This window comes from Bos grunniens, chromosome 2 (assembly GCF_055505025.1).
Source record: "Bos grunniens cultivar Pamir isolate PY7600 chromosome 2, Bosgru_T2T1.0, whole genome shotgun sequence".
Taxonomy (NCBI): domain Eukaryota; kingdom Metazoa; phylum Chordata; class Mammalia; order Artiodactyla; family Bovidae; genus Bos; species Bos grunniens.
Window position 1 is genome coordinate 29772959 of NC_141166.1, and position 24288 is coordinate 29797246.

The 24288-nt window shown below is 43.6% G+C and overlaps 1 protein-coding gene across 7 annotated transcripts in view; it reads left to right on the forward strand.

Annotated features, from left to right (window-relative positions):
- Positions 1-23356, forward strand: part of NHEJ1 (non-homologous end joining factor 1) — a 92269-nt gene extending 68913 nt beyond the window's left edge. For 5 of the 7 annotated variants that reach the window (XM_086339383.1, XM_086339393.1, XM_086339403.1 and 2 more), the window contains 3 exons: positions 21066-21183; positions 21980-22098; positions 22842-23356. In XM_086339383.1, coding sequence (XP_086195509.1) covers positions 21066-21183; positions 21980-22098; positions 22842-22916 — 312 coding nt within the window. In that variant the 3' untranslated portion in view covers positions 22917-23356. The remainder of the gene's footprint in view (positions 1-21065; positions 21184-21979; positions 22099-22841) is intronic. The other 2 variants (XR_015141882.1, XR_015141884.1) reach the window with 1 other exon arrangement.
- Positions 23357-24288: the final 932 nt, after the last annotated feature.

Below are 24288 nucleotides of genomic sequence, written 5' to 3' on the forward strand. Positions count from 1 at the left end.
GCAATCCCACTCCTGGGCATATATTCCAAAAAGAGGAAAAATGTAATTCAAGAAGATATATGCACCCCACTGTTCATAGCAGCATTATTTACAATAGCCAAGGCATGGAAACAACCTAAGTGCCTATCAACAGATAATTGGTTTAAGAAAACATCATATATATACACACACACACATACATATATATTGCAATATTAGCCACACACAAAAAAGACAAACATCATGTATCACTTACGTATAGAATCTTCCCTGGTGGCTCAGATGGTAAAGAATCCGCCTGCATTGCAGGAGACCTGAGTTCGATTCCTGGGTTGGGAAGATCCCCTGGAGAAGGGAACAACTACCCACTCCAGTATTCTGGCCTGGAGAATTCCATGGGCAGAGGAGCCTGGCAGGCTGCAGTCCGCGGGGTCGCAAAGAGTCAGACTTGACTGAGCCACTTTTACTTTTCATATACAAAACAGAAACAGACTCAAAGATAGAAGACAAATTTACGGGCTATCAAAGGAGAAACAGAGGGTAGGAGGGGTAAATTAGGAGTATGAGATTAACAGTTACAAACTACTATACATAAAATAGATAAACAATAAGGATTTACTGTATAGCACATGGAACTATATTAAATATCTTAACCTACAGTGGAAAATAATCTGAATATCTATCTATCTATATCTGATCACTTTGCTGTAACCTGAAACTAGCACAATTATTGTAAATGAACTGTATTTCAATTAAAAAACTAAACAAATATATGCAGAAAATCACCATGTCATTAGCAGTTTTTGTGACTTTGTGACCAAAAGAAATCACAGATCATTTTATAGTTTACAGATATTGTGAAATATAGTTTATGCTCATCACTGTTTGAAATTCTGGTGGCTATTTGATCCACTGTGAGAGCTTATAATTTAATGTGTTAATAAAGATGTACATGTAAGCATTCTAAAAGCAAGAACAGTCAGTTCTGGCAAAGGATATATGTCTGGGGTGGGGTGCAGTGGGAGGTAGGGATAGGGAGGTGAGAGTCTCCTTTTAAGTCCTACAGAGAAGGAATAACTAGAGTCCTCAGCACTTTTCAAATTCAGTGCTCCAAGATTCTCACTATGCCTGCTTCCAGTAGTCTGAGCTTCTTTAACATTAAACCTGACCATCCCAAGGTGGCTTCTTGCAAAAGCCAGCCTGAGCGTGAGCAAGGGATGCTCCACGAGGCTTTAGTTAATAGAGTCAGCAGCAAATTCTCTGGGAATAGGCCAAGGGAACACTGTTTTCCAGGACTGGGAGATAATAAAATGGAAAGAATTATTTTAAAATCTGCTTCAGATTCTTTATTAAATGAACAAGGTGTGTATGCAAACACATACATACACATACATGGTCTCAATCCTTTAATAGCAGGAGATGGTTGTGACCCTGATCCCCTAGTCCCAAATGCTGATAGGAGTAGCTTTACAAGGAGAGAATTTGCTGGAATGGCTCTGAGGTTGTGTTGTTTGGCTTCACTTAACCTCAGCTGGGCTGTGAGCATGGGAATCTGGGACTGCAAAAGGATAAGATGTCCCTAGAGTTGCAGCCTCTTGTTTCTGGACTCAGTGAGAGACTGGCAGCCCAGGACTCATTCCTGACTGGGCTAGTCTGAAGAGGTTCTCAGCCAGGATTGGGATAAACGTCCATCCCAAAGCTCTGCAGCAAATATAGACTATAAGCTCTATGAGGGCAGCAGCCATGTCTCTATCCCCAAGCTGAATTCCCAGTGCGTACTTCAGAGCCTGGCACATAGAGGTCCTCAGTGAATATTTGCTGAATGAACCTGAACTCTAGGAGTTTACAATCTACTGGGAGAGATAGGAAACAAGTAAACAAATAATTGAAATTTATTATGACTGTTTTGAGGAAAAAGAATAGAGTGCTCTAAGAACAAATACTTTAGGTAAGGGTGCCAGGAGAGGTGCCATTAAACTGAGATCTTAAAGATGAGAAAGAACCAGCCACTTGAAGAGTAGGGGAGATAGATACATAGGAGATGCCCATAAGCCCCTGCCTGGTTGGTATTAATGCTTAGAAGGAAGTCAAAGTCTGCCTGCCTGTTTATCTAGATTCTTGTAGGCTGTTTGTAGAAAAAAGAAGGGGTCTACTGTTGATTCATGGTTAGTCTGTTCACCACTGCCCCCACTCTACCCCCGTTCTTCACATATCCAGCTTGATTTTATAATGCCTCAGACCTAGTGTTTCTGACTGGCAGTCAAAGACTCCAGTGTGTGCCCAGCAATGAGAACAATTATTTGTTTATGTGACTGACTCCCCAACCAGACTATGAGCTCCTTGAAGGCAGAGAACTCTTTCTTATCCTTAGGACACAGCATACTATCTGGCACAGTCAACAGTTTTTTTGTTTAATGACTTAATAATAACAGTTAATATTTAGTGAGTACTTTCTGGGCTTCCCTGGTAGCTCAGATGGTAAAGAATCCCCCTGCAATGTGAGAGACCCGGGTTCAATCCCTGGGTCAGCAAAGTCCCCTGGAGAAGGGAGTGGCAACCCACTCCAGTATTCTTGCCTGGAGAATTTTATGGACAGAGAAGCCTAGTGGGCTACAGTCCATGGGGTCGCAGAGGATTGGGTATGACTGAGTGACTAACACTTTTCTATGTGCAAAGTGTTGGTGAGCACTTCACATACATTACTTCATTTAATCCTCAAAATTACTCTAAAATGCAGGCAGTATTCTTATTCCCATTCTGAAGTTGGAGAAATTAAAGCTTAGAAAGATAAAGTGATGGACTTGGGATCTGAGTGTTTTGCCAAATTGAAGTGCTCCTGGCTTCCCTGGTGTCTCAGAGGGTAGAGCGTCTGCCTGCAATGCGGGAGACCTGGGTTTGATCCCTGGGTTGGGAAGATCCCCTGGAGAAGGAAATGACAACCCACTCCAGTATTCTTGCCTGGAGAATCCCATGGATGGAGGAGCCTGGTAGGCTACAGTCCACGGGGTCTCAAAGAATTGAACACGACTGAGCGACTTCACTTTCACTTTTCATGTTGGTTGTATTCAAGTAGCTGAGGTTGCTTAGAACTTCAGGTGAGTGGAATTAATATGTTACATACATGATCTCATTTAACAATCCTTGCAACAACCCTGATTGATAGGAATTATTCTACTCATTTTATAGAAAGAAAATTGAGGCTCAAAGAGATTAAGACACTTATCCAAAATCATGGAAAAGGGGACTTCCCTGGAGGTCCAGTGGTTAAGACTTTGCCTTCCAGTGCAAGGGGTGTGGATTCGATCCCTCGTGGGAGAACCAAGGTCCACATGCCTTGTGGGCAAAAAAAGCAAAACACAAGACAAACAACATTGGAACAAATTCAGTAAAGACTTGAAAAATGGTCCCCATTAAAGAAAAAAATCTTAAAAAAAATATAAAGACACTTAGCCAAAAATATGTAAGTGGTGGGCTTATTTCCAAGGCTAAGCCTACGTGACTCTAGAGCCCATCCTCTGTCCCCATTTGGTGCTAATGCCAGTCACTTGGCCACTAGGCAAGAATCTACTGTTAAAGTCTTTTGAAAGAGAAAAAAAAAAAAAAAATCCTTTGACAGTTGTCCAGGCCTGCCTGTTGGGAGGCTGAGAGTCTATTCCTGAAAGAAGTAACAGAGAATAGACAGAGGAGAGTGGGAGAATAGAGACTTTATCTTTTCTTTTTTTTTTTTAATTTTATTTTATTTTTAAACTTTACAATATTGTATTAGTTTTGCCAAATATCGAAATGAATCCGCCACAGGTATACCTGTGTTCCCCATCCTGAACCCTCCGCCCTCCTCCCTCCCCGAGACTTTATCTTTTCTAAAAAATAAAAATAACAGTTTTGTTTTGAAAAATTGGGGTATGGTTCACATACCATAATATTTACCAAAAATATATACAATGAAAATGTATAATTCTGTGCTTTTACAATAATCATAAGACTGTATAACTACAACTGCTATCTACCTCCAGGACCTTTTTATCACCCCCCCCAAAAGAAACAGTGTACCCACTTACAGTCATTTTCCATTCCCTACTGCCTCATTCTTGGAAAACACTAATCTACTTTCTATCTCTGTTTGGAGTCACCTCTCCTAAATGTTTCATACAAATGGAATCATACAATATATGGTCTTCTGTGTCTGACTTCTCTCACTTAGCATTGTTTTCAAGGTGCATCTATTGAAGCAAGTATCTACTTTATTCCTTTTTATGGCAGAATAATATCCCTTTATATGGATATACCACATTTGTTTATTCATTCATCAGTTGGATATACCACATCAGTTTATTCATCCATGGACAGTTGGGTTGTTTTCCACTTTGGGGTTGTTATGAATAAAGCTGCTATGAACATTTGTGTATAAGTTTTGTATGAACATACATTTTCAATTCTCTTGGGTATATACCTAGGAGTGCAATTGCTTGGTCATATAGTAACTCTATTATTTAACTTTCAGGGGAGTTGCCAAATTGTTTTTCTCCTATTAGTAAACTTTTAAAATAAAAGCATAAGATGCGTATAGAAAAGAGCCTCTGTCGTAAACAAAGAGCTTGAAGAATTACAGCATGAACATAGTTGTGTAACCAGCACCCAAATCAGGAACTAGAAAATTCCTGGTACTCAGTACCTACTGTCTCCAAAGGGTCACTGTCCTGACTTCTAATACGATTGGTTAATTTTGTCTGTTTGTGGAATTATATGGTCTATACTCTTTTGTGTCTGACTTCTTTCACTCAACAAAATTTTTTTGAAATTCATCCATGTTGATAGTACTTTGTTAATTTTCATTTTTGTATTTTATTGTAAGACTGTACCACAATTTATTCATCTGTCACTAAGTCATGTCTGACTCTTGGTGACCCCATGGACTATAGCCCACCAGGCTCCTTTGTCCATGGGATTTTCCAGGCAAGAATACTGGAGTGGGTTGCCATTTCCTTCTCCAGGGGATTGTCCCCACCCAAGGATTAAACCTGGGTCTCCAGCATTGGTGAGACTGATTCTTTACCAACTGAACTAACTGGGAAGCCCTGGATGCTTCATAGTTACGCATATATTTAGATTTCATAGATACCGCCAAGCAGTTTTCCAAAGTGACTACATTAATTTATACACACACACACAATATATAAGAGTTCTGGTTTGTACCACATCCTTGCCAACACTCGTATTATCTGCCTTTTCCTTTTAGCCATTTATAGTGCATGTGTAGTGGTATCCTATTGTGGCTTTTTAACTCCCCCAGTAACTAATGAGGTTCTGAACATTTTTATGTCATTATGGATCATTTAGCTATGACCAAGCCTTTTGTCAATTTTCTGTTGGGTTATTTGACTTTTTCCAATTAATTTCTCAGAGTTCTTCAAATATTCTGAAAATGAGTCAGTACTTTGTTGATTATATGTCTTACAAATATCTTCTCCCGCTTGAGAGCTTGCTTTTTTACTCTCTAAATTGTATCTTCTGATGAACAGAAGTTCCTAACTTTGATATAGTTCAATTTATCAATCTTTTCTTATGATTTATGTCCTGTTAAGAAATCTTTGCCTACCTAAGGTCATGAAGGTCAGGCCCTTATCATGAGCACGCATGTGTGTGTGCGCGCGTGTGTGTGTGTGTGTGTTATGGGACGGTTCATCACCCTGTAGAGGAAGATTTCAGGAGGTGCAGAGGATGGGCGGGGTGGGGGTGGGGAGGCCCTGAGATCACAGCCGCCGTGATCTGTGTTCCCAGCTGTCAAGCATGTAATGGGGAGTGAAAGAGAATCCCTCTGGTGGTAGAGGTCCTACAGATGATACTAACTACCAGGTCCTCTAAATCACCTCTGTGCCCTGCAGACCCAGCTGACTGTCCTCTCTTCCCCGCTAAAACAGGGGGAAAATGAAATATGTGCTCCTGCGGGGTGCTGGGGGCACAGTGCAAGGGTCACGCACTTCAGTCAGATGCCTGCTGTATGGCTGTGATTTTCTTTCTGTCATTAGGCCTGATGCTTTTTTCTTTTTGGTTCTCACCTCCTCATTTCATTTCCATTTGGAGAAAGGATGGTGAGGCGGCTGACTTGAGAGGGGGGCTAAACTATCCTTCAGACTGGTTGTCCTGGAGAGGCGGGTCGGTGCCCCCGCCCCGAGCCAGAGCTGACAGGAGCTGCTTGTTCTTCCTGGAGAAGGAGTGGGAGTAGAGAGAGAAGGAATGAGAGTTGCTGCTGCATTTTCTGAGGGGCTCTGAGGATTCCTCCCCCCAGGAAACCACTCACGTCCCCCCCTACTCCAGCCCCTTTGCTGCTTGTTAGTTAGAAAGCCGGGGTTTGTGCTGGGGCTGGGTGGGGCTTCAGGGACAGTTTAGGCTCCGGCTCTCCAGAGGGGAGGGGGTGGTTATGGAGCGAGCAAAGGGTCACCGCTTAGGCTGTACCATTTGCTTGTCACCTTGAGAAGTTCCACCTTGTCTAGCAAAACCTCCTTTCAGAGGCACCACCACAAAGGGCTCTTATGAGAGCAGCGGCCCCTGCCCCCACCTTCACTTCCACTCCCTTTACCATTATTTTTCTTTTGGGGGCAGAGCTGAGGGGCCTTCCTGCTATGACTTTGAGGGGCTGTACTTATTTGAAAAGGAGATTTAGAGTTGAGAGCCTCCCCGTACCAGAGATTCATTTCTCTGATTTTCTAGTCCCATTAGAGGACAGTCAAGGAGTTAATAAGTAAGGTGTTTCTTCTTTGGAGGGTGTTTTGTCTTTCCCCTCTGTCAGTCTCTTGGGCTATTTGGAGATTTAAGAAAGAAGGCAAAAGAGGTACATTTTAGTACTATGAGTTTCAGAACCAGGGGGGACCAAGCTCCTCCTGGGGAATGGCAGGTGGGGGATGGGAGGGACACATGGCTATTTCTGGGGGTGATTTTTTAAAAATATTATTTTATTTATTCATTTTTGGGTGTGCTGGGTCTTCATTGCTGCGAAGGCTTTTCTCTAGTTTTGACAAACGGGAGCTGCTCTCTAGTTGCAGCGTGTAGGCCTCTCACTGGGGAGGGCTCTCTTCTTGAAGACCGTGGGCTCTAGGGCTCCCAGGCTCAATGGTTGTTGCACACGGGCCTAGTTGCTCCAAGGTATGTGGGATCCTCTTCCAGGGGTGATTTTTAAGAAGCCACATAGTGGAATGGTGCAAGTGTGTGTATGTTCTGAGGTTCAGCTTCCTGGGCCTTTTGCTGCCCCATCCTGCTACTCTCTAGCTGTGGCGTTGGTCAAGTTTCATAACCTCTCTGAGCCTTTCTTTTTTCCTGTATAAATTAATGAGACTGATTATTAGATTAACAGATTACTTAATAGGTTTACTGTGAAGATTAATTAAAATAACACATTAAAATGCTTTGTAGGACATGTATTAACTTTGAAAAGGCATCCCAATATACATTAGGTGCGGACAAGTATTATTTAATTCCACTTATACTAGGTACCTGGAATAGTCAAATTCATAGAGTCAGAAGGTACACTGGTAGATGCCTGGGAGGAGACGGGGTGGGGGCGGTGGGGTTGGGGGGTGGAATGGGGAGTCATTGTTTAATGGGGACAGAGTTTCTGACAGAGTTTCTGTTTAGGAAGATAAAAATTTCACGAAATGTATGTTATATATTTGTATGTATACATGTATGTTATACATAAATGAGAGTTATACAACAGTGTGAGTGTACTTAGTGCCACTGATTTGTATAGTTAAATATGGTTAAAATAGTATATTTTATAGTATGTGACTTTTACCACAGTAAAAAATTTTTTTTTTACTGTTTTGCCTAGTGCCTAGTACACTTAAAGCATTCCCAAATGTTAATCTTACTAATAAAATTCAAGCTTTCTGTTTGGACCTCTCTTTATAGTCTTGCTTTCCATCTCCCTTCTCTTCTGACTGTGCAGTTCAGGGAGATACCTAGGCCTTCCTTAAGCAAAACCAGAAAAATCTAGACTTTATCTTAAACTGTTTTGAATTCTGTACCTATTTTATCTCAGTTGCATTTCCAGCTCCGTGAGGGAGAGTGAGGCACAAAATGACCCCATTTTGAAGAGCGGGCCACATAAGATAGTGACGTAGATTTGACTGGACTATATCCATGCTTGGATGGGTGAGTGTACGCATGTGTCCATTCTCCCACCTAGTTGTAAAGGTAGGGAGGACAGAGGTGAGCTATAATGAATGTGTAAGGTCTCAAACAGAAGATTAGGTTCAGGCCTATTTGTGTTTTTTCCTTAGCAAAGCCCTGTGCTGTGGGGGTGGGTGCACAGGAGCCAGAGGCCGACAGGAGAGCCTGGCGAGGTCAGTCTTGGTGGGGCATGGTGGTCAGGGTGGGCCTTGTGCGACCCAGACCCAACAAAGCCAGACCAGACCAAACACAGGAGCAGGTCAGCTGTCTCAGCAACTTCACAGACGATCTCAAGGGCAGCTTGCCTTGTATCCTTAGTGTGCCGGATCTCTCCCAAGTCACCAAGGTTTGTGATCACTGAACTGAGGGAATTCAGAGGGGTATTCTGTGAGGGTCAACACACACAGGGACCCCTTGGGCTAGGAATTGCCTGAAACACTGCATCCAAGTGAGCTGCTGTGGAAACGTTTCAAGGGAGGCGAACAGAGATTGAGCTGGTTGTCTTTTAGAAACCTGGACATTAATAAAATTTTTTTTTTTTTTAAATGGGACTTACCCAGTGGTCCAGTGGTTAAAACTCTATGCTTCCAATTCAGGGGGCAGAGGCTCAATCCCTGGTCAGGGAACCAAGATCCCACATGCCACACAGTGCCACCAAAAAAAGTGAAAAATAAAAACCTAGACATCACCACCACTTCTCTTTTCTCTGCCCTATTACTGTTTTTTTTTTTTTCCCTCAAACTCTGAAGAAACTGTGAGATTAATCCCATCAAAAACATATGACTAAAAAAAAATATATATATATGACTACTGGAACTTCCCTGGTGGCGCAGTGGAATCCTCCTGCCAATGCAGGGAACATGGGTTCGATCCCTGGTCCAGGAAGATTCAACAGTGCGGGGGAGCAACTAAGCCTGTGGGCCACAACTACTGAGCCCAAGCTTTAGGGCCCGAAAGCCACAGCTGCTGAGCCTTTGTGCTGCAGCTACTGAAGCCATGCACCTAGAGCCTGTGCTCTGCAGTAAGAGAAGCCACTGCAATGGGAAGCCCACGCACTGCAACAGAGTAGCACCTCCTCGCCACAATTAGAGAAAGCCCACTCAGCATCAAAGACCCAGTGCAGTCAAACATAAATAAATTAAAAAAATATTTTTAAAAAACCCCATATTTGGATGACCTATCTGCAGATCATGTTTTTCTACTTTCCAAATAGCCTTTTGTGAGTGTACATTGCTTCACAATGGAAACACCATAGCAGAGCCTCTTGCCCAGGCCTCACTAGGGAGCAGGAAACAATGGTGAGAAAAGGTTCCTGGTGGAACCGTTGTTGGACAGGTTGGGCCATGTAGAATACTTTAGCTAAAATTTTTCAGAGAGTAAACTGTGCTTTGTGTACTTCTGAAGTAGGAAGCTTTATTCTATACTCTTATACTCACCACCTCCCCATAAAAGAGGGTAAGGAGAATGGAAGTGAAACCTAGCCTTGTGGGTAGGTCCTGTATATTGGGAGAGTAAGGGGGATCTTTGAGAGGCAATGAGAGCATTTGGGGGGAGGTCAGGAGACATCATTTACAAGGAGCAGGCAACCCTTACATGTGTTATCTCATGCAGTCCTTCTAACAGCCTCATAAAAGTGGATACTGGTCTCCTCATTGTTCTGGTGAGGAGACAGAGGCTAAAAGAGGTTAATAATATAGCTGCTACCTGGCAAGGCCAGGGTTTAAAGCCAGAACCTTGGTCCCTTACTAGAGACTGAGGATTGGGCTTATGTGGTGATAGTGGATGATGAGCTCCCCAGAGGTTACGAGCTAGGTTACTGACCTAGCTGTATCCCCATGACCTAAGCTTTGACTAGTCACTGAATTGTTGGAAGATCATATATTTTGGAATGCATTGGGGAGAGGTTCATAACTGGGTGAGACGCTGGCTGCTCTATGTCCTAGAGCATTAGGGCATTTCTTGAGCTTCCTTTGTCCTGCAAAGGAAGAGGACAGCATTTCTTGGCAATTTATTCTACTCTCTCCTTTAATCCTTTCACAAATTCTGTGATGTAGATGTTGTCTGTCTCAGTCCTCCCTTCCCAGCCCCCATATCTACCCATCCCTCCATCTGTTTCTCTCTCAAGATAAGACATTGATTAAATACAACTTGCCCAAAATGTCACAGCCAACAAATAGAAGAACTTAGGTACAAATCTGAGTCTTTGGGGCTCTAAAGCCAGAACTTAAATCTTGTTTTTACTTCTCTTTTCTTTTAGAGAGTTTTTTTGTCCTAATTCCTAATAGTTTTGCTTCTTCTTCTTTGAATGAGAAGCCACTTTGGGCTTCTTCTTTTTAAACTTTCTGATACTTGCATTGGTCATTGGGTTCACCTTTCTTACTCAGTCTCCCCCTTTTATTATCCACACTGTGTCTGTGCTACTGATCCAGGGGCCATTTCAGGTTATCTCTGATTTTATTTTAGGTTTCTGGATCATCACTCTGTAGCCTCTGCCTTATGTCCTGGAATAGACTTATCCTTGATTCCTCTCACATTCTATATACCCAATCCATCACTGAATCCTATCAGCCATTCATCCAGTTCAGTCACTCAGTCATGCCGATGGACTGCAGCAACCCCATGGACTGCAGCACGCCCAGCTTCCCTGTCCATCACCATCTCCTGGAGTTTGCTCAAACCCATGTCCATTGAGTCAGTGATGCCATCCAACCATCTCATCCTCTGTCATCCCCTTTTTCTCCTGACTTCATTTTTTCTCAGCAGCAGGATCTTTTCCAATGAGTCAGTTCTTTGCATCAGATACCCAAAGTATTGGAGCTTCAGCATCAGTCCTTCCAATGAATATTCAGGACTGATTTCCTTTAGGATTGACTGGTTGGATCTCCTTGCAGTCCATGGGACTCTCAAGAGTCTTCTTCAACACCACAGTTCAAAAGCATCAATTCTTCAGCGCTCAGCTCTCTTTATGGTCCAACTCTCATATCCATACATGACTACTAGAAAAACCATAGCTTTGGCTAGATGGATCTTTGCAAAGTAGTGTCTTTGCTTTTTAATATGCTCTCTAGGTTGGTCTTTTCTTCCAAGCTTTTCTTCCAAGGAGCAAGCGTCTTTTAATTTCATGGCTGCAGTTACCATCTGCAGTGATTTTGGAGCCCCAAAAATAAAGTCTATCACTGTTTCCATTATTTCCCCATCTATTTGCCATGAAGTGATGGGACCAGATGCTATGATCTTAGTTTTCTGAATGTTGAGTTTTAAGCCAACTTTTTCACTCTCCTCTTTCACTTTCATCAAGAGGCTCTTTTCTGCCATAAGGATGGTGTCATCTGCATATCTGAGGTTATTGATATTTCTCCCAGCAATGTTGATTCCAGCTTGTGCTTCATCCAACCCAGCATTTTTGCATGATGTACTCTACATAGAAGTTTAAACAAGCAGGGTGACAATGTACAGCTGTACTTTCAATATATCCAGAATCTGATCAGATCCACTGTTGCCACCCAGGCCCAAGCTACCGTCATCTCCCACTTGGTTAGTGCAACAGCCTCCTAACAGATCTGCTCACTTGTCTTTCTGCACTCAAAGTGATCTTTTAAAAATGTATGTCAGATCGTTTTACTCTCTTCTTTATAACCTCCAGTGGCTTCCCATCTTACAGAATAAAAGATCATATGCTGTATTATCTTATGATTTCACACAAACATGTGTCCACATACCTGCCATGCTCTTCCTCTGATAATAGGGGGACCACCTAATTTATCATTCAAATTGGGACACTCGTAAGAGAGAAAAGGAGCTCTACTGATAAATTACAGTAAACGCAAACTGAGGCTGACCAGGCAAACTGGGAGGAATCTGGTCACCAGGTCTAGAGAGCCATATGGAGCATTCTCTTACTTCCCCTACGTCTTTATAGTGTCACCTCACAGTGAGGCCCTCTTTGACCACTGTTTAAAATTGCAACACGTTCCTGCCCCGACCCCATATTGCCTGTGCTGATTTATTTTCCTCTGTGGTGCTGACGCCATCTGATAGAGTGTATGTTGTTTTTAAAATTTATTTGGCTGCGCTGGATCTTGGTTGTGGCATGTAGGAGCTATTAGTAGTTCCTTGACCAGGGATCAAACCCAGGCCCCCTGCATTCAGAGGGCAGAGCCTTAAGTCACTGGACCACCAGGGACGTCCCTAGAGTTTTTTTTAATTTAGTTTTAGTTGGAGGATAGTTGCTTTACACTGTTGTATTGGTTTCTGCCATACATCAACATGAATCAGCCATAGGTATACGTATGTCCCCTCCCTCTTGAACCTCCTTCCCACTCTCCACCTGATCCCACCTCTCTAGGTTGTCACAGAACACTATCATACAGCAGATTCCCACTGGCTATCTGTTTTACACATGGTAATGTATAAGTTTCCATCTGAATCTGCTGTTTTCTCCATTTGTCCCACCCTCTCCATCCCCTACTGTGTCCACAAGTCTGTTCTGTATGTCTGTGTCTCTATTGCTGTCCCACAAATAGCTTCATCAGTACCGTCTTCCTAGATTCCATATATGAGTTAATATACAATATTTGTTTTTCTCTTTCTGACTTACTCACTCTGTATATTAGGCTCTAGGTTCATCCACCTCACTAGAACTGACTCAAATTCATTCCTTTTCATAGCTGAGTAATATCCCATTGTATGTATGTACCATTATCTATTCATCTGTCGATAGACATCTAGGTTGCTTCCATGTCCTGGCTATTGTAAATGGCACTTCAATGAGTACTGGGGTACATGTGTCTTTTAGAATTATGGTTTTCTCTGGGTATATGCCCAGTAGTAGGATTTCTGGGTCATACAGAAAATGGCAACCTGCTCCAGTATTCTTGCCTGGAAAATTCCAGGGACAGAAGAGGCTGGTGGGTTATAGCCCATGGGATCACAAAGAGTTGGATGTGACTGAGCATACACACACACACAAACCTACATGGTATTTTTTATACCTAATTTTTTTAAGAACTCTCCATACTGTTCTCCATAGTGGCTGTATCAATTTACATTCCCACCAACTGTGCAAGAGGGTTCCCTTTTCTGCACATCCTCTCCAGCATTTATTGTTAGTAGATTTTTTTGATGGTGGCTATTCTGACTAGTGTGAGGTGATACCTCATTGTAGTTTTGATTTGTGTTTCTCTAATAATAAGTGATGTTAAACATTTTTTCATGTGTTTACTAGCCATCTGTATGCCTTCTTTGAAGAAATGTCTGTTTAGGTCTTCTGCCCATTTTTTGATTGGATTGTTTGTTTTTCAGATTTTGAGCTGCATGAGCTGCTTGTATATTTTGGAAATTAATCCTTTGTCAGTTGCTTCATTTGCAATTATTGTCTTTTCATCTTGTTTATGTTTTCCTTTGCTGTGCGAAAGCTTTTACATTTAACTAGGTCCCATTTGTTTATTTTTATTTTCATTACTCTAAGAGTATATGTTTTAATTGTTGCTTGTTGTTCAGTTGCTAAGTTGTGTCCGACTCATTGCAACCCCATGGACTGTAGCACACCAGGCTCCTCTGAACCTGGAGTTTGTTCAGTTTGATGTTCATTGAGTCAGTGATGCCACCCAACCATCTTATCATCTGCCACCTGCTTCCCCTTTTGCCTTCAGTCTTTCCCAGCAAGTCAGTTCTTCGCATCAGGTGACCAAAGTATTGGAATTTTAGCTTTAGCATCAGTCCTTCCAATGAATATTCAGGGTTGATCTCCTTTATGATTGACTGGTTTGATCTCCTTGCAGTCCAAGGGGCCCTCAAGTCTTCTCCAGTACCACAATTTGAAAGCATCAATTCTTCAGCACTCAGCCTTCTTTATGGTCCACCTCTCGCATCTGTGCATGTCTATTGGACAAACTATAGCTTTGACTATAAGGACCTTTGTTGGCAAAGTGATATCTCTGCCTTTTACTATGCTGTCTAGGTTTGTCATAGCTTTTCTTGCAAGGAGCAAGCATCTTTTAATTTCATGGCTGCAGTCACCATCTGCAGTGATTTTGGAGCCCAAAAAAATAAAATCTGCCACTGCTTCCACTTTTCCCCCTTCTATTTGCCATGAAGAGATAGGATTGGATGCCATGATCTTAGTTTTTTTAATGTTGAGTATCATTCCAGTTTTTTCATTCTCCTCTTTATATGTTTTAATTAGTTATATTTACTGTTACTCTCCCCTCTCTAGAATGTAAACTTCAGGAGGACAAGGGATTTTTATTTCTTTTGTTCAATGTACTGTATCCCCAGCATCTACATAATCCCAAATACTGTAGATAACCAGTAAATATTTGCCAAATGAATGGATGAGGAAGCAAGAATTCTGTTCTAAAGAGTCTTTCTCCTTGGAGTTCTCTTCCTAAACCAGTTTTCTTATTCCTTTCTATTTATTTTGGTGACCTTAAATTGAGACCTTAGAATGGTTTTTGAGTAAATTGAGACCTTAGAATGGTTTTCCAGTGTGCTCTTACCCCTATGAGGAGCTAATGATGCAATTAATAGGAAATGGCAACCCGCTCCAGTGTTCTTACCTAGAAGATTCCATGGACAGAAGAGCCTGGGGCTATAGTCCATGGGGTTGCAGAGTCATGATGGAACACACACACCATGCTTTCCTAACCTGACTTGGGCCCCCTAGGGAGGGAAGTTTGTACAAGAGGGAGAAGAGGATTTTTACCCTTGGGAAGTCACATGTTTGGGGCCCTGCCCTGGAAGTTATGATACTGAGACAGGCAGTGTCAGATCTTGGGGCTGTGCCAGAACCAAGGACCTACTCAGCTGGTCCTGGGAGCTCCAGTTTGCTCCTTTCCTCTTTCTCCTCTGTCTTATAAGCCTGTCTACTTCACCTGTGGGTCCATATAGAGTAGAGTGAGCAGTGTCTCAAGGTCCAGCCTTTCCTGACCCAGACTTCTAAATGTTGTTTTTTTTTTTTTTTTTCCTGAAGCAGCCTCAGAGGAAAGAGTGGATGAAATGGGGATGAGGTCTGAGGGTCGGATCAAACCTTTTGTTTCTAATTGTAAGTGGTAACTGGGATGGCGCCAACATCCTGTTGGGGTCAGGGGGTAGGAGGGAGTCTTAGAATTTCCAGACCACTGGGAGTGAGTTTTAGACTCAGTGAAGGTGGGAGTTATTGTTAAACAGGAGGGAAGTTTGGGGCCTAGCAACGAAGAGGAGCCGCCAGAGGGACAAGAAGGGACGATCAAATGCCCTTTGTGATTTCTGTGACTTTGGTTTTCCTAACGCTTTTGATATGGCCATAAAGCAGGGGCCAAAGTCCTGGTGGGCTGGAGGTAAGAGAGTGACAGAGCTCTTGGGACTAGAGTGTGATGTGGCTCTTAGTCATAGTACTAGCAGGAAGTAGAGAAGAGGTTCTAGTGTAGCAGAAAACCTAGAAATGCAAACCTAGAGGAAACGCCTGATTACTCAACGTGACATCTGCAATACTATATTACCCTGTATCAGTAACAGTTCGAAGTCAGGGAAGCCTCGGCAAGTAGTTGTAGAGCAGAGAAATCCACTTTATGAAACAAAAGGAATTCCTATGGGCATATCCTTAATTCAGAAAATAAAGTCCTTTGCAGTTTGGTGGTTATGAATTAGCTGTCCAGTCTCATTTCCCATCAGATATTCCCACCTATGTATGGGCTTCCCTGGTGGCTCAGATGGTAAAGAATCCACCTGCCAATGCAAGAGATGCAAGAGACACAGATCCAAGACACAGATCTTCCCAGGTTGGGAAGATCCTCTGGAGTGGGAAATGGCAACCTCCTCCAGTATTCTTGCCTGGAGAATCCCATGGACAGAGGAGCCTGGTGGGCTACAGTCCATGGGGTCGCAAAGAGTCGGACACAACGGAATGACTGAGCACATGCCCACCTGGCCTATCTTTTCACACCTTTGTGCCTCAAAGACTTCCACTGCAAAGTCTAACCTTGCAAAGGCTTAACTCCATCACCTCTGAAGTGTTTTGCAGGACTCTCAGTGAGACTTTGTCCCTTTCTTCTTCGCTGGTTCTTATTGCTCTTTGTTTATAGCTCCCTTATAGCATAATGCCTGAAAGAAAAAAAAAAAAAAAAAACACATACAGTTTCCTTCTATCTGAAAGTGAGAGCATTCCTATGAAACTTTCATAAACTGAAATAGTGTAAAGTGAAGAAGTACTTACCTTTCTTCATAAAAGTGAAAATCTTTTTTGGATTTCTTCTAGTTAGCAAAAACAGATACTAATGTAGGCTTTTCCTAAAAGCAAAGTTGTTGTTTAGTTGCTGAATCATGTCCAGCTCTTTGCGACCCTATGGACTGTAGCCCATCAGGCTCCTCTGTCCATGGGATTTCCTAAGAAAACTGGAGTGAGTTGCCATTTCCTCCTCCAGGGGATCGTCCCAACCCAGGGATGGAACCTGGGTCTCCATGTCTCCTGCCTTGCAGGTGGACTCTTTACCTCTGAGCCACTGCTACTACCGCTGAGTCACTTCAGTCGTGTCCGACTCTGTGCGACCCCGTAGACAGCAGCCCACCAGGCTCCCCCGTCCCTGGGATTCTCCAGGCAAGAACAGTGGAGCCACTGGGGAAGCCAAAAGCAAAGTGGCAGAAAGCAAATTTACAAAAAGTGGGGGATACCTGAATCGTCCTATTTCCTATGTGTGACTGTAAACTCTTGGAGGCAGGGCTTCTGACTTATTTATCTTTGTACTAACTCTGTCCTGTTCTGAGGCAGGAAGGACTGCATCCACTTCCCCTCCCCCAGTCCTGTAGTAACTGGCTCATGATAGAATCTAAGTAGCCTTTTTGCCAAGTAGGATTGATTCTGGATTAATCAGATGAACACATTATACAGTAGACTGACCTGGCTCTTCTTCCCCTCTCCATTCTGGGCAGTGACCCGCTTGTGGCTGGTACACCTTGCTCCTGGCTCAAGTGTACTATAGCAGGAGGCACCGCTGTTTGCTTTTCTTAGTCCTGACTCCAGCTTCTCCCTTTGATCTCTGCTGCTTGCCCCAGCTCACCCCTACCATTGTCCTGCCCAGGGAAATAATGTTTCTCCTTCCCAGGCTCAGGCCTCACCAACTCTTCCCTCGAATATTCTGAGAATGATGCCCAAGGAATCCTTGATGATGGGGAACAGATAGAACAGGATTATGGGTGTGACCCTTCAGCCTTCTGAGGGTTCCAGGTAGGGCCAGTTGCCTCCTTGTTATCTGCTCGCTTTTTTCTTTTCCTTGTCCCCCAAGGGATCTTGTTTCTGAGCTGGAAGGGAATATATACAGATGATCTGTGATGCCAGGAATAAGGGCCTGTAATCCTAGGGAAGGTTGTATTGTCCATTGGACTGAAATTCTATGCTTCAGAGAGGTCCCTAGGGTAGTTGTTATATGTGAGGGCCCTGAAGCCTCATGGTCTGGATTCTAATCCTGTCCCACCAGTTACTAGCTGTGACTGAGTAACTTCTCAGCAGGGTAGGGTCATCCTCATGCCTACCATGTCCATTCATTCACACATGGTTACTGAGCCACTCCTGTGAGCCAGATTGTTCTAGGTGCCAGGGAGATAGCAGTGAATAAGACAAAATGGATTGAACATTTAAACACTTAGAACAGTGTCTGTGCTGCGCTTAGTCGCTCAGTCGTGTCCAACTCTTTGTGACACCAGGGACTGTAGCCCGCCAGGCTCCTCTGTCTGTAGGGATTCTCCAGGCAAGAAAACTGGAGTAGGTTGCCATATCCTTCTCCAGGGGATCTTCCCAACCCAGGGATTGAACCAGGGTCTCCTGCGTTACAGACAGATTCTTGACCAGCTGAGCCACCAGGGAAGCCCTAGAACAGTGTCTAGCACATAGTAAATATGTGTTCTCTTCCTAGTGCTTTTCTGAGAAGGGATACTCAGATGGGATGACCTTTGGCAGAAGCTGCAGGATTAGATCTCTCTGAGAAGGGGAAGGTTGGAGGAAGGGCTAAGATACAGGTTCTGGATTTGGACTTAGTTCCAGGACAGCAATAGCTTGAATGGCCTTTTATTTCTTGCACTTTCTTTTGAGACTAAATACATGCATTGGTTAAAGGTCACTCTGGAAATTGTATGAGTCTGTTTAGTTCTGTAGAAAGGGCAGGAGAAGATGCCCCCATGGACTACCTAGATTCCGGCTGGCTTTTTTGTACAGACAGCACAGTGCCCACCCAGCCATGTGTGGGTGACTCTAAGAGAGGCCATGCTTCCTGCGCAGCATGAAGGGACATCCCAGAGACATGAGATGTGAGGACAGAGAACACCTGTTTGTCTCTCTGCTGTCAGGGCTCTCTGGCCATGGGATAGAGGATTTCTGCTGGAGCAGATGGCTTGGGGGTTGGAGAGCTGAACTTAGGAACGAAAATGAGGTGAGGCAGAGGTCCGTGACCTATTTCAGTTCATTCCTTAGGGAATGCTGCTGAAGAGGACGTTACACTCTGAGTGTGATCGCTGCTGGAAGCAGAGTCTGCATGCAGCTCCTGATTCACTGTCTGTGGTTTCCAGTGAAAGGTCAAGACTGACACAGTGTTTTGCAGGTTGGGTTGGAATAGAAATCTATGGAGTAGAAATCTTTCCTGGAATCAACCAGTTTTTCAGCTACCACCATGCTTGGGGGAAAGAGCTGTGTAATCTTGACCATGGTTCAGCAACTACTTCACTGCTTCTCCCACTCTCTCTTCCATCCTTCTCCCACCGTGGGTTTGCAGAAATGCATGCTTTTATAGCACAACAGAAGTGCCCTCGATGTGAGATGTGGGCAATCCAAGATTCTCGGGTTTATTGCCATGTGAGCTGCTGGCATGGCTTTCCTTTGAGACCTGCTAACCTGACTGGGAACCATGACAATGTGCATGCACAAGGACAGATGAAGTGGCTCTGGGCCTTTTCCCAGATCCTAAAGTACAGCCAGGTTTAGGTCCACTGGACACCATACTCTTTCATCTCATTTTGATTTTACTTTCTTCAGTTTTCAGCCATTACTTAAATTCAGTTCAGCCAAGTGTATGAAACTTGAACTAGGCAAAACATTTTGCTGTGAATGTAAACTCAGAGTTCCTTCCATAGTGAAGGAAACAGATAAATATGGTGTGATTATGGCAGGGTTTCTCAACTTTTTTTCATTATCAACTTCCAGAGGAACCTTTTAAGACATTTCCCCCTAATTATCTCCCCTAAGAGAATGGTAATACCGTGGGTATACCAGAACTCTGTTCATGTACTGTTTGTGTATCTGTGCCATTACATGAAAAGAGTATGATTTTTTTATCCCTCCCACCAAAAGCAAATTTGCTCCTCCCTGGGGGGAGAATATCACCCCTATGGGGAGTTCACTGATTATAGTAAAGCACAATGGGATTGCATAAGTAATGTAAAATGGCAGGCAAGCCTCCCAACTTTGTAAACTTTGTTTCTCCCATCTCCTCTGACTGAACATCATTATCCATCATTTATTCCTGTCTTTCAGTCTGTCATTTCCATTTTGCTCTCTTTCCCTTTTCCTTGATTTCATTCTTTTTTCTCTCCAGTGTAGAAGTTTCAGAGTAAATTTGATTAAAATAGTAGTCTGGGAACTTCCTTGGTGGTCCAGTGATTAACAATCTTCCTTGCAATGCAGAGGATGGGGGTTCCATCCCTGGTCAGGGAACTAAGATCTTACATGGCATGCAGCAGTTAAGGCTGTGCACTGCAATTGCTGAGCCGGTATGCGCCACAACTAGAGAGTCTATGCACTACAATGGGAGATCCCACATGACAACTAAGACCAGATGCAGCCAGATAAATAAATAATATAGTAATCTACAACTCAGGGATAATTTAAAGAGTGTGATTTTCTAAGAACGTTCTCTAAAAGGTTATCCTTTTGGAGGCGAGAATCTACAAACCTATGAGGTATTCATGGGGAGGCATAACAGATGTAAGTATTGAGAGAAATAAAAATATTCGTTTGGAGTTGCCTTTCAGAAGAGATGACCTCCCAAGAGGTCTTTATATCAGTCCCAACGGGTTTGGCTATGTATGTCTGTATTGGATCTAGTGTGTTAGTTGTTCAGTCATTTCCGACTCTTCGCAACCCCATGGACTGTAGCCCAGCAAGTTCCTCTGTCTGTGGAATTCTGCAGGCAAGAATAGAAGAGTGGGTAACCATTCCCTTCTCCAGGGGGTCTTCCTGACCCAGGGATCGAATTCTGGTCTCCTGCATTGCAGGAGGATTCTTTACCATCTAAGCCATAGCTTTACCATCTGAGCTATAACCAACCTAGATAGCATATTAAAAAGCAGAGACATTGCTTTGCTGACAATTTCCATCTAGTCAAAGCTATGGTTTTTCCAGTAGTCATGTGTGGATGTGAAAGTCGGACTATAAAGAAAGCTGAGCACCGAAGAATTGATGCTTTTGAACTGTGGTGTTGGAGAAGACTCTTGAGAGTCCCTTGGACTGCAAGGGGATCAAACCAGTCAATCCTAAAGGAAATCAGTCCTGAATGTTCATTGAAAGGACTGATGCTGATGCTGAAACTCCAATACTTTGGCTACCTGATTCGAAGAACTTACTTATTAGCAAAGACCCTGATGCTGGGAAAGATTGAAGGCAGAAGGAGAAGGGGACGACAGAGGATGAGATGGTTGGATGGCATCACCAATTTGATGGACATGAGTTTGAGCAAGCTCCGGGAGTTGGTGATGGACAGGGAAGCATGGCGTGCTGCAGGCCCTGGGGTTACAAAGAGTCAGACAGGACTGAGTGACTGAACTGAACTGAGCCACTAGGGGAGCCCCATATTGGATCTAACTTTTGTATATAAACTCTTTTGGGGTTAATGCCAGTGGGATATCGAGTTTTTCCCTAGCAATCCCATGTAACCCATGATAGCATCTCCTCTCCCCTGTAGAAACTACCAGAGGCATGCAGTGTTGGTGATGGAAGACCCTTCGTCACAAATCTGCAGAGTATGTATATGGCAGTTGCCAGACAAACGATCCAGGTGGGACAGAAGCATCATGACACTGGTACGTAGCTCTAGAGGTGTTGGTCTCCCTGGGGTTAGAGTTAGGGTCTAGGTTTGTGCTGTCCATTATGGTAGCTCTAGGCAATAGTGACCATTTACATTTAAATAAATAAAAATTAAATAAAATGAAAAGCTCATCTCATTTGTACATTTCAGGTGCTCAGTAGCCACATATGACCAGTGGCTACCAGGTTGAACAACACAGATCACAAGTATTCATTCTATCACTATAGAAAGTTTTATTAGGACTAGTCTACATGCCTAGGAGAATTTTGTTGTTGTTCAGTCACCAAGTTGTGTCCAACTCTTCACACGCAACGTCATGGACTGCAGCACACCGGGCTTCCCTGTCCCTCACCATCTCCTGGAGTTTGCCCAAGTTCATGCCCATTGAATCAGTGATGCCACCCAATGGAGAATTAGAGAACCAGGAAAAAAAGTTAATCCCCTTACCTGAGATGTGACAGGCAGTACGGAGAACAGTTAGCTGTTTTGAGTCACAGAGACTCTTGTCCTACTTGGTTACAATTGGCCTGGGGAATATTCACAGTAGAAACAGCTTTCCAAAGTTAATTGGAAGTGAATTTGTGTCTGTTTACATTCTAGTACCAAGGCTTGGACAGAAGGGCCTGGGATGCTACAGTCCACGGGGTTGCAAAGAGTTAGACATGACTTAGTGACTAAACAACCACAACAACCAAGGCCAGGCCTTTATCAGAATGCTTTGTAAATGCTAATGCCTTCCTGGTAAGAAGAAGGCATTTAGCACTATCTTCCTTTGATCTTTCTGGTTTCAGGAGATCCCCACACCTCAAGCAGTGCTTTCTCACAGGGAACTGATAACCAACTTTTGAACCAGCTAGAAGAGCCCGTCTCCTCAACACCATCCCTCCCCGGACCTGAGACAGAGCCCACAGTAAGTCATGAGCAGCTTCCTAGATAGCATTTCAGGAGTTGAGAGTGTCTGGGGAATTTCCTGGTGGGCCAGTGGCTAAGACTTCTCACTCCTAATGCAGGGGGCCCAGGTTAGATCCCTGATCAGATAACTAGATCCTACATGCTGCGGCTAAGAGTTTGCATGCTGCAACTGAAGACCCCACTCACTGTAACTAAAAGATTCCACAGGCTGCAGCTAAAGATCCTCTGTGCCGCAGTGAAGACTGAAGACCCCGTGTGCCGCAACTAAGACCTTGCAAGGCCAGATAAACGAATAAAAAAAAAAAAAAAGAGTTGGGAGAATCTGCATCCATAGCTCCCAAGCTGGTGGTCCCTGGAATTGTCACCTAGTTGACCCTGCCTTAACCCAACATGGGGGGATATTTGTGACCTGGCGTCCAAATTGTGGATTGTGGATTTCTAGATGGAGAGTCATGGTCTTTTCCATGTTCCCTTGCTGTCGTCTCTCTGCAGTTCTGAATGATGGACCTTGGCTCCCTTTCAGCCTTATTGCACTTCCAGTGATGGTCTATAAAGTTTTTCCCTAGGGGAAAAGGGATGCGGCGTGCCTCTCCTGCATAGACTCTTCCATCGCATTCACAGCCTGACATGGACATCAAAACCCCCTTCTTAGCCAGAGCCATGGGAGCAAGGAAATTCTTTTCCTAACCGAAGTGCAACTGTTCAAAACCGCTATTAACTTGGATTCCTTTTTTTTTCTAGGTCTCTTCAGGCCCTATGCAGAAATCTCAGCTGTTGAAAGTCAAGAGGAAGAAGCTAAGGGGGCTTTTCAGTTAACTTGTCACCATCTCAACTGCTGAGGATGGACTCGGAGAGTAGTTTCCTAGTGTTACCTTGGAAGGAGCTCCTGTGGCTGCAGCATCTTTGACACAGAGTTATACAGTCAGAGACTCCACCGTAAGGGCCAGATAACTGAAGCTCATGTTGACAGGCATGGCTACTGTTAACAAGGGAATCCTGGCTCCAATCCATTGGGCACTGGCCTTCCTTGTCTGAGTGGAAGACAGTTTCTGGGAATCCCACACCCTCCTTTCTTTTAGGGAAGGTTCTCTAGACTTAGGATCTACCATGGATTTTAGGTATATGGGGCAGGTCAGCAAAAAGGCACAACATACTAAGGAAGTCTTGCCTGTCTTTCTAGAGTCCTTAGCTACTCCCAGATGCTCCTCAGAGACACTGTTTTCTCTAGCACAGAATAAAAAGCGCTCACACTCCTGCTTTTGAGATTGCTTACCTGTGGAACATATAACCAACCCATTACTGGATCCCAGCCCACTGATGTCTCTGGATGAAGTCAAGGCCCTTGTCCAATCCTTCAGGATTCTTTTTATGCTTCTCTTCTGTGGCTTGTGCTAAGCCTCCATTGGGGAGCACTGATCTTGAAACCTCTTTCCATAGTCTTGTGCCCTATGGCTTCTGTGCTTCTTGGTCCAGCTTGATATGGGGTATTTTTTAATCTGTTTCTGAGGCATAGACAACAGGTTAAAGCACAACATGGGATTGAAATGACAAAGAACTGTGAGCCCTAGGGCCAAGTTAGTTTCCTGGAGTGGGAGAAAAAAGAATTTTGCTCTCCCATCCTTCACTTCAGATGGCAGAGTAAATAGAAGAACTAGAAAAGATAGGATGAGTGGGAATAGGAAATGGCCACAGTTCTCTGGGACCAACAGAATTGACTTATAGAATGAATAGTGCTTAGCAGGAAAAGATATAAAGCCTGTATGAAATAGACTTTCTCAGTTATAAGGTCAATTTTTTGGACAAATCTAGCAAAATTTGGAACTTCCCTGGTGGTTCAGTGGTTAGGACTACGTGCTTTTACTGCCACAACCCCAGGTTCAATCCCTGGTCAGGGAACTAAGATTCCACAAGCTGCATGGCTCAGCCAAAAAAAGGATTTAACAGACCAGCATTCGTAAAGCTCCTTGGCCTTCTACTAGGTTTTCCTCTATGGGTAATACCATCTGAATCTTTACCTTGGAGAGACAGGAAGGAGAGTAGAACTCAGACGTTCACTGGGAGCTGTTAGGTAGAGGAAGGGGTCGGGGCAGAACCCACAGAGGCCTTTTCTGGTTTATTTGCTTATGATGGTCAAAGGCTCCTCAGTCACATGGTCTCTCTTGGCACTGAGAGAGAAGCACATAGGACT